The sequence below is a fragment of the Neltuma alba genome, unplaced genomic scaffold (assembly GCF_004799145.2).
Source record: "Neltuma alba isolate B1F8T4 unplaced genomic scaffold, ASM479914v2 tig00011248_pilon, whole genome shotgun sequence".
NCBI classification, from domain to species: Eukaryota; Viridiplantae; Streptophyta; class Magnoliopsida; order Fabales; family Fabaceae; genus Neltuma; species Neltuma alba.
The window spans coordinates 1-11,221 of NW_021635965.1; the positions used below are offsets into that span (position 1 = coordinate 1).

An 11,221-nucleotide genomic window follows, 5' to 3' on the forward strand; every position below is an offset into this window, starting at 1 on the left:
ATTGCCACTTTTGGCCAAAAAAAAAAAAAGGCCATTGCCACTGCTTCTCTGAAGAAGAGGAAGAATGGGGTTGGTAAAGTCAGCAATAGGAGACGCCATTCTAACCTCAATCTGGGTTTTTAGCGTCCCAACTCAGAATCCTCACTTCCGAAGTCGCCTCCTTCCTTAACCTCCACCCTTCTCTTCACTGGCAGGCCTCTTCATCACCACCGTCATCTCCACCCCATTCTCGTCTTCACTATCAGTCTCATCGGCAGAAATCCTCGCGGCGCTAGCTTCCAACCCCTCCACCACCGTCTCCTTTTATGCCGCCGGCCTCCGACCCGACTCCTCTCTGATCTCCATGGGCCGTCCGATTTCCTGCTCAGGCAGCAGGTGGTGTCGCCGGAGCTCATGCTATTCTGCACTGATCCCCACCCAGTACAAATCACATGCACCTGATCCCCACCCAGTAAAATCCATGCTTAAAGGTCCTTACTTGAAGGTGGATTTGCATACTGGGGCCATGGCAGAGGGCGCGCTGACTTTTGCACTCAACTTGGCTATTCTTCTTATTTTTCTTAAAGGTCCTAAGAACCCTCTTTTGAAGGTGTATTTTGTTTCTGTGACCACTGTCTCTCTTGTTACTCCTGGTTCTGCGTACACAGGACCTTCAATGAACCCAGCTAATGCATTTGGATGGGCTTACATCAATAATAGGCACAACACTTGGGAGCAGTTTTATGTTTATTGGATGTGTCCTTTCATTGGGGCTGCTCTGGCTGCTTCCGTCTATCGATTTCTTTTTACGTCACCGGCCAAGCAGAAGAAAGCCTGAATGGTACAATTTGGACAAGCTTGTGGTTTTTAAAGTGTTTATGCTCGTAAATAAGACCTTCCCCTTCATTTTCTTTTTCCTCGTTACTAAGAGGTAGTTTGGGATTGTTTCTCCACTCGCGTGCCATTGCTATGCAGACATTCCAATACTGAATTTGAGCTTCCTTTGTCGAATGCTCTGATTAATGACATGTCATGTATGGATTTGTGGGTATAGTTGAGGGTGAAAATGAACGGATTGGTTGGAGAAGAGTGTAATAATGTGGCCCTTAAAGAATTTTTCCTATAATCCTATATACAGTGGTCCGCTCTAGATTTATAATTAAGCGCTTAAAATTATCATCTCTAAGGGGGTGTTTGGATAGAAACCAAACCATGGTTTCAGAAGTGTTTTTATGGATTACGAAGTAAATATGTGGAGGAAGTTACTTCGTTTTGCGGAAAAGTGATTCTGAAACCTAGGTTTTGGTTTTGCCAAACACCCCCTAAGCAAGTGTAGTGGCAAGAGAAGCCCCCGAGGATATATCAGATTACAGGGTCTCTCAGAAACTTAACACAATCCATTGGGTAATCCCATGGTTGTATTGTACGGGCTAACGCGAGGATGTGGCTTTCTGGAAATTGTGCTGGTTGAATCATGGAGGGTGGAAATGAAGAAACGTGAAACTAAGAAAAATTACTTATCACGTGAACCGAGCAATTGAGCTCTTACAGTTCAGTCCCATAAACTTGAATTTATTACATTCTGCTTTAAAGTGAAAGGAGGAAAACTATCAGCAATACTATTTTGAAAGGACATAAAACTGTGTCTGACTTAACGCTAAAAATAAAATTTAGTTTCACTGTCTTCCAACAATAAATTCAAAGACAGGTTTTGAAGTTGCCAAGGGGAACTCTCTCATAGTAGAGAACGTACGATCTTCATGAAGCACACTCAATAGGTATCAGCTACCGAGTTGCTTCAGATTCTGCTAGTAGCTTGTGACCCTGGTTTTACGCAGGAGGTTGCAAATTGCTTTCACCATTATCATCGAGGAGTTTCTGTAAACGCCGTCAGTAAAATCTCATTTCTCAGAGTAATATTCAGTGGCTCTAAATCATATCTGGGACAAAAAGTCTTGTGCGAGAGGAAGCTCCCATGTTCTGAAGATGCCAGTTCATTATTACTTGTATCAACTCTGACCTTGCTCAACATAAAATTTTCTGATTTTAACTCCATCCCAAGATGCCAAGGAAGGACCTGTCTGGTGTGTGAACGGCAATGCAATTATGACATATTCATGAGTAAGAGTGAGCAACCTCCAGAAATCCTCGTTTAGTGCTTGCAGGAAGAGCTGATATGGGAACTTAAAAGCCCTCCATGGTACCATTTTCTGATCAGAGTTGCATCTTCATCTTCACTGCAATGAACCCATATATAATTAAGGGGCAGCGTCAGTAACACTAGTAGTACATTTATATTGAGCAAATATCTGAATCAGATATTGTAAAAATTGCTTTTGAAATTGACCGCTTAAAAAATACATCTACGTATCTTTATTCCGCCTAAGAACTTAAGAAATAGTTTAAAAAATCTTCCACCTCGCCCTCAGTTTAGTTTAGTTTTTTTTTTTTAAGTACTAATAAATAATCACAGAAAAAGCACTAAGAAGTCATGCCAAGTCAATATACACTGATTTCCATTAAGAACCAAACCTCATTTTCAATGTGTAGATTCTGTAGACTAAAATATTAAATATTCCAATTCATAGTGGGCATGACAAGTTTTAAAATGTTTTATAGTCAGGTGATAATTGCTGGTTTAGTACAACTTTAAATAAGTTATACAAAAGACCAATAGTTCATAAAGCCTCCGCGCTGCAGCCGAAGATGCAATCTGTGAATAATATATTGATATGTTATCCAGGTGGCCTAAAATAATTGGAAAGGCCTTTTCTATAAGCAAAATAATTGGGTTTGTTCTCTTGTCTTCCAAAATTTAACTTCTCATATTATTTATATACAGCTGACTCAGTTTGCAGAATGTTATCCCTCAGGCTAAATTAATGATAATTAATCTCATTAAAAAGTAATGATACTTAATCAAACTTTCAAGACTTCATCCATGAAAGTAACATTCAGTCAAATCTCTTTCCGTACACAAAATCCACCACCACCAATGAGCTTAAGAATTTGAGACCATATATCTTGGCTAATGCCGACAGATGTTGAAGCATTTTAATTAAGAAATCTCCCTGTTACCAACCAAATCGGGATTCAAAAGACGTCTAGTTTATCATTTTTGCCCCTTAACAAACGGTGAAAAATAGGATATGGAAAGAAAAGAGAGGAGGAAGAGCTATCCATAAACCAATTCAATAAACCTTTCAATTTTTTGGATTTGGCATATGACGAACAATATTCGGATAAAAGCACTGAAAGATCAGATTGACTCTCTTGTTTGAATGGGTCATGTCCGAAATCTTCAGGGAATATCACATCTGATTGATCTGTTGCGGTAATCTCTAATCTTAAAAAAAATGTCTGCATAAAGTCCTAAATGACCGACATGAACAGATCAATTCAAAACAAACTCACTGATCATTACTTTGGAATCACAGTTTCTGTGACTTTGGGAAATACTCACTCTCTGAAGAGTCTCCATAGAGCATAATATGAGCAAAAAGCAGGCACAAAGCAAGGAATGTGAGTATTAAAAAAAAAAAATCTTTACTTTGTACCAGATCGGAAGAGATCATGGAAAAGGAAGCTTTTTTGTACTGGGTTTAAGAGAAACCCAGATACATGTATGAATGAAGCTTAGTACCTTCACGGCCAAATAAGAAGAGGAAGAAGAAGAAGAAGCATATTACCCACAAATCAGAGCTACGCAGAGGGACACGCACCATTGATCACATAGGTTGAAGATGAAGTGGGTGAAGGAGCAGAAGAAAACAAGTTTACATGAAGGTTGGGTCCGTATCTTGCTACTCTTTCCCTCTGTCACAGGTAAGCTGAGAGCATAATAATAATGATATGATCGGGGAACTACGAAAAGGCGAAAGGCGTAAAGTCATCGCATTCATTGAATCTGGACATGGCATCAGCGTAGGAAGTAATATTATAGAACATGGTTCCCGGACTTCCCCATGGGTAAAAAAGGCTTGGTATTACTCAGCATGGCACAAACTTTTTCAGAGAAAAAGCCAAACACGAGTGTATCGATTCATCTTTTGTAATGTTTCCCTTCACTAAGCAAAGAGCTGTCCGAATTTGATTTGTTTATTAGTGTGGGGATTCGATATCCCATTTTATAGTATGTTAGATCACTCTTGTGGTTTCTAGGGGCTCAACTGGGAGGAATAAAACCCCTTGGTAAAGGGGAAAAGTTGGACTTTTAACAAAGTAACAAACACTTCTTCATGTGATCTCATTCGAAGCATGACAATAAAAGAAGTTAAGTTGATTTTAAGACTACTCAAAATAAAAATGCTGAAATGTGATAAAATATCCTCACAAGGTCACGCTTTTCTACATCAGGGATCAATTTGATGCAACTAACAATAAAGTACTCCCCCTTTTTTTTTTTACTCAATTAATTGATCTGGGTATATTAAAAATGTTAATTAAATTAGTATTTTAAACATCTTTTTTAATTTATTTCTTTCTTCTCGTACTTGATTATTGTTAGAGAAATATCAATAAAGTTAATTTGAAAAAAATTTATAAACATGTGAAATATATTTTATATATTAGACTAGCATCAACTTCTTCATTAGATCCTATATTAAAGATGGAGAGTATAACATTCTTTTTTTTTTTTTTTCCATGTTCAAATAAAGGATATATTCAATGCTAAAAAAAAAAAAGAATATATACTTTATTTCTGGTTGCAATAAAGTATCTATTCACAAATATTTCTTTTCCAAAAGAAATTAATCACAACAGGGAAATTGTAAAAGCATAACCACCGCCTTCAACAGTCCCGGGTTTTATAATTCTCGTCAATCATTTTTGGATTAACCGGCCTTTTTTTTAATCATCATATTAGCCAGCCTTAATTCATGTGTAGATACACATAAATTGGAAAATATTCATGAATAATCATGCCAATAAATAATAAAATAATACTACCTCCGGTCCTAATTATAAGACCCAATTGACTTATTTGAGGAGATTAAGAAAGTAAGTTAAGTTAGTTATTTGTAATAAATAAGTGTTGTCATTCCTAAAATATCCTTGCTAATTAAGTGTATTGGCTAGAACTATCATTACTAGAAGGACTATCTTGGAAAAAAATGCATAAATATGAAAGAAAAAATAGATTGGGATCTTATAATTAGGACCAAACAAAAAGTCAAACGGGATCTTATATTAAGGACCGGAGGTAGTATAATGATTTTGAAGGTTCCGTCTTTGTTCCATCTTTTGCCAACATAATTTTAAAATAATTTATTTTCATTATTGTATAATGAGAAATAATTTTGCAACACTAAGAAAAATAAATTACCCTTGTCACTCTTAGCAAATAATATACATTTTTATCAATATAAAATATAAAACTCGTGCTCAAGCCATTCAAGTCACAAGACACGAATAATAGTACACTTGGTCCCTCAGCTCTAATACACAGTTAAACACGGCCTACCGAGTTGTTTTTCAAATAAAGACACAAATACAATTTTATTCATAAATTCACTCCTTTCTAAACATGATATTTTGCATATCAAACAGTCTGTCTTTGGTATCAATCAAAATCGCAGGCTACGCATGTATTTATTGAGTAAAGTAACCGGAGTACGAAACTATGCATCAGGTGTATTTTTCCCCTTGTCTTATTTGTGGCTCGGTTTAGCATGAACTAACTTGAAATTCAAACCCTACTTTAGTTCCTGCATTATACACAAAACAATGCATATCAGATCCTCACTCTAGTATGGCTTAATTCTTCTACCTCTGATCATCCTCAAGAAGATCATCTTCAGATTTTCTATCAGAATTTAGTTGCATCTCATGATATCTTGAAGTCTGATCAACCATTGCCATCTTACAATCTAGCCAGCAAGTTCCCTCCAAAGACCCTCTTTCAGTCTGGCTTAAGCATGACGGCATCAACGGAAAGTTCTTCAACTAGATGCAGCTATGTGGTTGCATCCATAGGATAGCAGCCCAGAACTCGAATGAATGTGGCGAATTCCTGCAGGGATGTTTTTCAAAATAGGGCACTCAGAAGTCACCACAAGCAAATCGAAGGACTGATAATTATTTGTATGACTTTTGTTTTTTGACCATAATATTCGTATGAATGGAGGATGCATGGTATCAGACAAGACAAGCTGCCCAAGAAAGCAAAACATCATTGTAGACAAAGCATGAACCCTTTATCATAGGCAGATGAGAGGATAATTTGTAGACTGCCAAGCAAAGTTATGGTGGAGCAATGAAGGCCGGGTCAAACTCAAACGCTTAAGTATAGGAAAGCACCCAAAAGTCTCACTCAGCTTTTCCACAAGGAATGTCTAATCAGAGATTACGAACAAAAAGCATAACTTCAATTCAATTTTGGTCAGGAAAAAAGAAAATAACTACTACCATACCTGCAGATGTCCTAGAGCAGTTTGTGCCCGGGGCTCTGCCATAGAAGCCTCAAAATCAATATAGAAAAGGTAGTCAAAATACCTGAATCAGAAAACATCACATGTTATCAAAATATTTGAATTAGTAACAAAAAAGTAAATAAATAAAAAATGCAAGAGTGCCTTCAACCTCAAAAATAGCATGGGGACATATAGAAATAAAAATCTTGCATTATTTGCTTTTGCATAGGGCACCACCAAAAAAAAAAAAATGTTGCATACGAAGTTCATTTAAAAATCCATGTGAATAGCCTCCAATGTCACTTTACATGGCGCAAATCTGAAGGAAGCCTTTTTCTATAACCTTTTTATCTAATCTGCATTTTACCATTTTTTTTTTCAAAAGAAAAAAAAAACATTTCTTCAGTTTCACCAATTCATCACCTTCTCCAATTTTTCCCGCTAGAGACTGGAAAGAAAGCATTCAATCTCCATCCCATTGTCGCACAAAAGACAGTATAGGCAGCATAACAATCATGATGGCCAAGACAGGTCTCTTTTCTTCCTAAGCAACTCACCTCAGCTATCCCTTCCTTTCTTACCCAAGGCACAACATAATAACCCCTCTCACCCAGAAACAATGGAAAACAAGACAGAAGCAGCCAATTAATATGCAACAAAATGATGTGCAAGATACAGAACTCAAAAATATTACTCACTTCGCAGTTCCAGTGTTGGAGTCATCAACCACTCTTAATGGTCGATTTCTTTGTGGTCGACTTTCAATCTGAGTTCATAAGTCAAATATTCATTAAACATTGTAAAAACTTGTAATGTAACGAGGTAGCCTAAGTGAAGGAAAGTTTTTTTTTCCCCCCTTCAGAACATTACCTTACTCAAATTGATGTCCCTCAACGCGAACACTGCCAATGCCTTAAACAATACCCCAGGACCCTCGTCCAAACTAAACACTATACTTGTCTGAAATTAATAGATGATGTTTGATTCCAGGGATTTTGTAAGAAAATAAAGATTATAGTGACAGGTTAAAGGAATATTTACCTTAAACGGCTTATCAGCTCTTGATATTATTGGATCCCTCGCAAGAATTAGATAACGACTGATAATTTCAGGATCATCCTGTTCAAGATGCACTATATATATTATTAAACAGCTCATCAAGTAAGAATTTATGACAATGGATAACAAGGACATGCCTGATGCATTATTCCATTCTAACCGTATATGGTTTTTTGGTACTGATTAACTTTTTATCTTGTTGAACAATTCTTCAACTGGTGTCATGCGTTACAGCAGGCTGATTGTGCGCAAAAGCTGACAGGTTTTAATCAATTTATAGAGACTTAAGAATTGTCTAACGAAAAATGCTTTGCAGGTCCATACAACTAGTGATTGTATCTCACCTAAAAACCATCAACATGGATACACAATATATTTTCTCTCGCTTCTTCAATGTTAAGAGTAACGTGATCATAAGACAGGAACTATTTTAACCATCATTTGAACCAGTGCACATTAACAAAATCAAGCATCTAGATTGCGATCCTTCAAATTTCAATGCTTAGTTGTTTAACTTTCAATTTTTTATCATCATCAAGCATCGGAATAATAGATGCATTGACTAATAAACAAATGGATAACTGCTGGCAATCAGGCAAAAGGTAATGAGAACATATCAATTAAAGATATGTTGTTTCTGGTAAGGGATTTTACTTGGATTCTTTCTGCAAGTACATTAAGCCCATAGATTTCTGCAGCCCGACGACTTGCAATCACACCAGCTTTGTACAGGCCATTTGAAGCTACATACTGATGACAAGAGAGCATTAAGTAACAGAAAAAATGAATTATTTGTCACTGAGATGTTCAGAAACTCAAGAATCAACCAAGATGCATGGAGGAACTACCTCAGCAGCACTAGCAGTATCATCAACACCTTCCCTAGCAACATTTAATTTAGTAAGGAAGGCATCACTAAGATCAAGTGCCTGCAAACAAGAATCACAGTTGTTAACAGCTATCTTGCAACTACTACAGATTTTTGTGTCTTACAAATAAATAGTCCACATCTTCAGTCCCACCATTGACTGAGTTAAATAGTCAAATTTGGGAGAAGTAAACATCATGCCTTCTGTTATACTTACAGCAATCACTAAGTTTCAGGCAAAAACTTTGACCAGTTTGACACTTTATAATTTCCAAGAAAACAAAGTCAACTTCATAATTTTCAAAATAGAATACCAATTTTTATTCTTTTGCTCAGATTTAGATGCAATGAGACTTAAATAAGCCTGCAGCCAAAAAAAAAAAAAGGAAGAAGAAGAAAAATTGACACAACCACATATCAGAAAGGGCAGAAAAAAGAGCCACAATTAGCCTGACCTGGGGATGGCTTAGAACACGTTCTAAGTACTCTGCTCTGACTCCAGGCAGAGCTAGAAGGCAGAAATTAATAGCCAGCTGCACCTCACCAACAATGTGCAGCCTATGGCGAAGAAGTAAATCATAGTTTCGATGGAGGCTTCCCCCTGAAGTATTTTCAATGGGAATGATAACTTTGTCGGCCAACCATAGTTCAACAGCCTGCTAAACAATTTTTCTATTATTGATGGTTGGGTAAAAAGGGTCAGGATGGTAACACGTATTACTTGAGAAAGTTATCAAAAAGATATTGAAGCCCTTAATTGCTTGAAGGAAAAAAAGGTGTGCTGGTTGAGATTTATCCAGTTTCTTTTACTGGATTCCAGAGATTTAAAGATTGAACTTAAATCAAACCTTAAAAGCAGCTTCAAAATCACCACATGGAACTGTCTCACAGTTAGGGTAGGCTTTGACTGCTGCATCCTCGCTGTATGAACCTGGTACCCCCTAGTTCAGTAACCCAAACAATAAGGAATTACAAGTAGTACATTAAATACAATGGCTATCATCACAAACATCATACCTTGAATGATATTCGAACTTCTGCACCATTATCAGAAGCAGCCAAAATATCAGATACAGACAATGGTTCTGCAACAAGTGTTCAAACAAAACAGAGATCAAATCATGAAATCTGAAATTAAAACTCGTGACAGAATACATAAATGAAACACATGACAAAAATTGATAATTTAATAAGATGACAATGCAACAGTGCAGGACTGCTTAAAAAAGAGTTGATGAACTTCTTTTCAAGACACCCGAAAAAAGATTTTAAACGATGTCCCACAGAATTCAAGGGAGTGACCATAATGAAAAACAAGAAACTCATTTCATGAAGAGTATAGCAGAGTACGGATATGTCAGGCATTCACTCAATTTGGGAGACGTTATTCTTAATCTATATTTGATGATATTTAGAAGTAATATTCAATCAACAAGTTCCATAATTATATTGGAAAATGAAAAGGTTCCATGCTCATGAATTTCTGGTTCTCTGAGGAAGAAAAAAATTCTCTAAATCTGACATTAACATTAGTGATCTGCTCCCTAGTCCCTAAAACACATTGTGAAGCCTTCTTCCTGCAAATCATCAGCCTACTTTGCACTTAGAATAAGCACTAAATAGAACAGGAAGGAAAGAAAATTATTTTATAAACTCTTTCACCTAGCAGATTAATCAAGTTCCTATACCATGCTTTCACATGCAAAGGCGATTTGTTTACTACGGCACTCCACGAGAGAGGTCAATAGTTCTTTTCCATGACGGGGAAGAGTGTCCATAAACTCCAGTCACCTCAGGCTCGATAATCAGTACACATCTGATGGCCAAAAAATGTAGTACCTATCTTGGCAGCTGATACCACCCCCACCCTTTATTTTTTCCTCCCCCACAAATAACCATTCATGCATGAAGTAGTCAGTCCACTTCAAGACAATTCTATAAACGGGCAATGCCAAGGTCGATCAGTAGGTCAGAAATATACAACCATGGACTAGTGACAGGAATGATATAAGTCAAATGCGCAGTATTTATGCACGTTGACTTCATTTTTAGGGGAATTATGTACTAGAATGTATCACAATAAAATAAAATGATAAAAGACGAGATAACACACTTGGAAGCGAGCTTAAATCTTTCGACAATCCCTTGGGCATATCATGGCTCGTCTGATCAACCATCCGCACAATCACCTTATTTCCCCAACTGCCGACCCTTTTCTGTCTACTCCCCCAGTTCAATGCAGTTCCGGGATGTTTAGCCAATAAATTATGCCAGCCAACTTGAGAATTTGTAGACCCAGGCATAAGATAAGATTTCACAGCCATAGTATAGAGAGTAACGGGATCGAGTCGAAACTGAGAGTATTAGCGGAAGTCCCCTTGTAATTCCGAGACCCCAACAAAAAACTAGATGACAGAATCTTTTGCTATCCTCAAAGCTAGTGCTGGATTGAAGACGACCTGCGCAGTTGAATCGTTGACGTCCGTCCAAGGGGCAATGACTTTTGGGAGAGGAGTAACTGCTCAAATGGGTGAATATTCATGAGGAAAAATCCCGACTTGCCTGAAAGTCGTACTCTGATGATGTCTTGAGATGACACACGCTGCATTCCCGCTGCTTTGAATCAGTCGACGTGGTCACGTGGCGGCTTATCGTTTGAAGCTCGGTTGCTTTCTTGCTTGGGCGTGTTTGGTAACGGACTTTCTCATTTTAATTTTGTGTTATTTTTATGACTTTTTTTTAAAAAAATTTCATCGTTATCTCTATAGACATGTTTGTTCATCTTTTTTTTTTTGGGTCAAAAAGTTTGCTCAGTATTATTAATGAGAACGGCAGTAATTAATAAGAAGAGGGCCAATGCAAAAAAATTTACAAAAAAAACTAGTATCTAAATTGGTAATTT

The 11,221-nt window shown here is 37.1% G+C and overlaps 1 protein-coding gene, 1 long non-coding RNA gene and 1 pseudogene across 3 annotated transcripts; 1 reads left to right on the forward strand and 2 right to left on the reverse strand.

Annotated features, from left to right (window-relative positions):
- The first annotated feature begins 64 nt into the window (after window positions 1-64).
- Window positions 65-1,019, forward strand: LOC114762937 (aquaporin SIP1-1-like; annotated as a pseudogene).
- Window positions 1,020-1,478: 459 nt separating this feature from the next.
- Window positions 1,479-3,866, reverse strand: LOC114762944 (uncharacterized). The gene is made up of 2 exons (XR_003742292.1): window positions 3,669-3,866; window positions 1,479-2,216 (listed from the first exon to the last, which is right to left on the reverse strand). It is a non-coding gene; the product is annotated as an uncharacterized LOC114762944 (long non-coding RNA).
- Window positions 3,867-5,455: 1,589 nt separating this feature from the next.
- On the reverse strand, window positions 5,456-10,934 carry LOC114762943 (arogenate dehydratase/prephenate dehydratase 1, chloroplastic-like). 2 transcript variants are annotated; one of them, XM_028952541.1, is made up of 11 exons: window positions 10,433-10,934; window positions 9,337-9,404; window positions 9,168-9,260; window positions 8,775-8,978; window positions 8,300-8,380; window positions 8,106-8,201; window positions 7,434-7,511; window positions 7,263-7,352; window positions 7,091-7,158; window positions 6,393-6,474; window positions 5,456-5,992 (listed from the first exon to the last, which is right to left on the reverse strand). In XM_028952541.1, the coding sequence occupies exons 1-11, from the start codon at window positions 10,641-10,643 to the stop codon at window positions 5,936-5,938; spliced, it is 1,128 nt and encodes a 375-aa protein (XP_028808374.1). In that variant the 5' UTR covers window positions 10,644-10,934; the 3' UTR covers window positions 5,456-5,935. The 2 variants fall into 2 exon arrangements, with proteins under 2 accessions (XP_028808374.1, XP_028808375.1); XM_028952542.1 differs by having other exon boundaries at window positions 8,775-8,975; window positions 10,433-10,931.
- Between the last annotated feature and the right edge of the window lie 287 nt (window positions 10,935-11,221).

What these genes read in the sequence shown, in the direction of transcription:
- LOC114762943 (XM_028952541.1), bottom strand. Translation starts at nt 10,643, where the DNA reads ATGGCTGTGAAATCTTATCTTATGCCTGGGTCTACAAATTCTCAAGTT. An exon ending in ATACTGCTAGTGCTGCTGAG is followed by an intron (nt 8,202 to 8,299) that starts GTAGTTCCTCCA and finishes TCTTGTCATCAG; the next exon opens with TATGTAGCTTCAAATGGCCT. An exon ending in GAGCTGATAAGCCGTTTAAG is followed by an intron (nt 7,353 to 7,433) that starts GTAAATATTCCT and finishes TATTAATTTCAG; the next exon opens with ACAAGTATAGTGTTTAGTTT.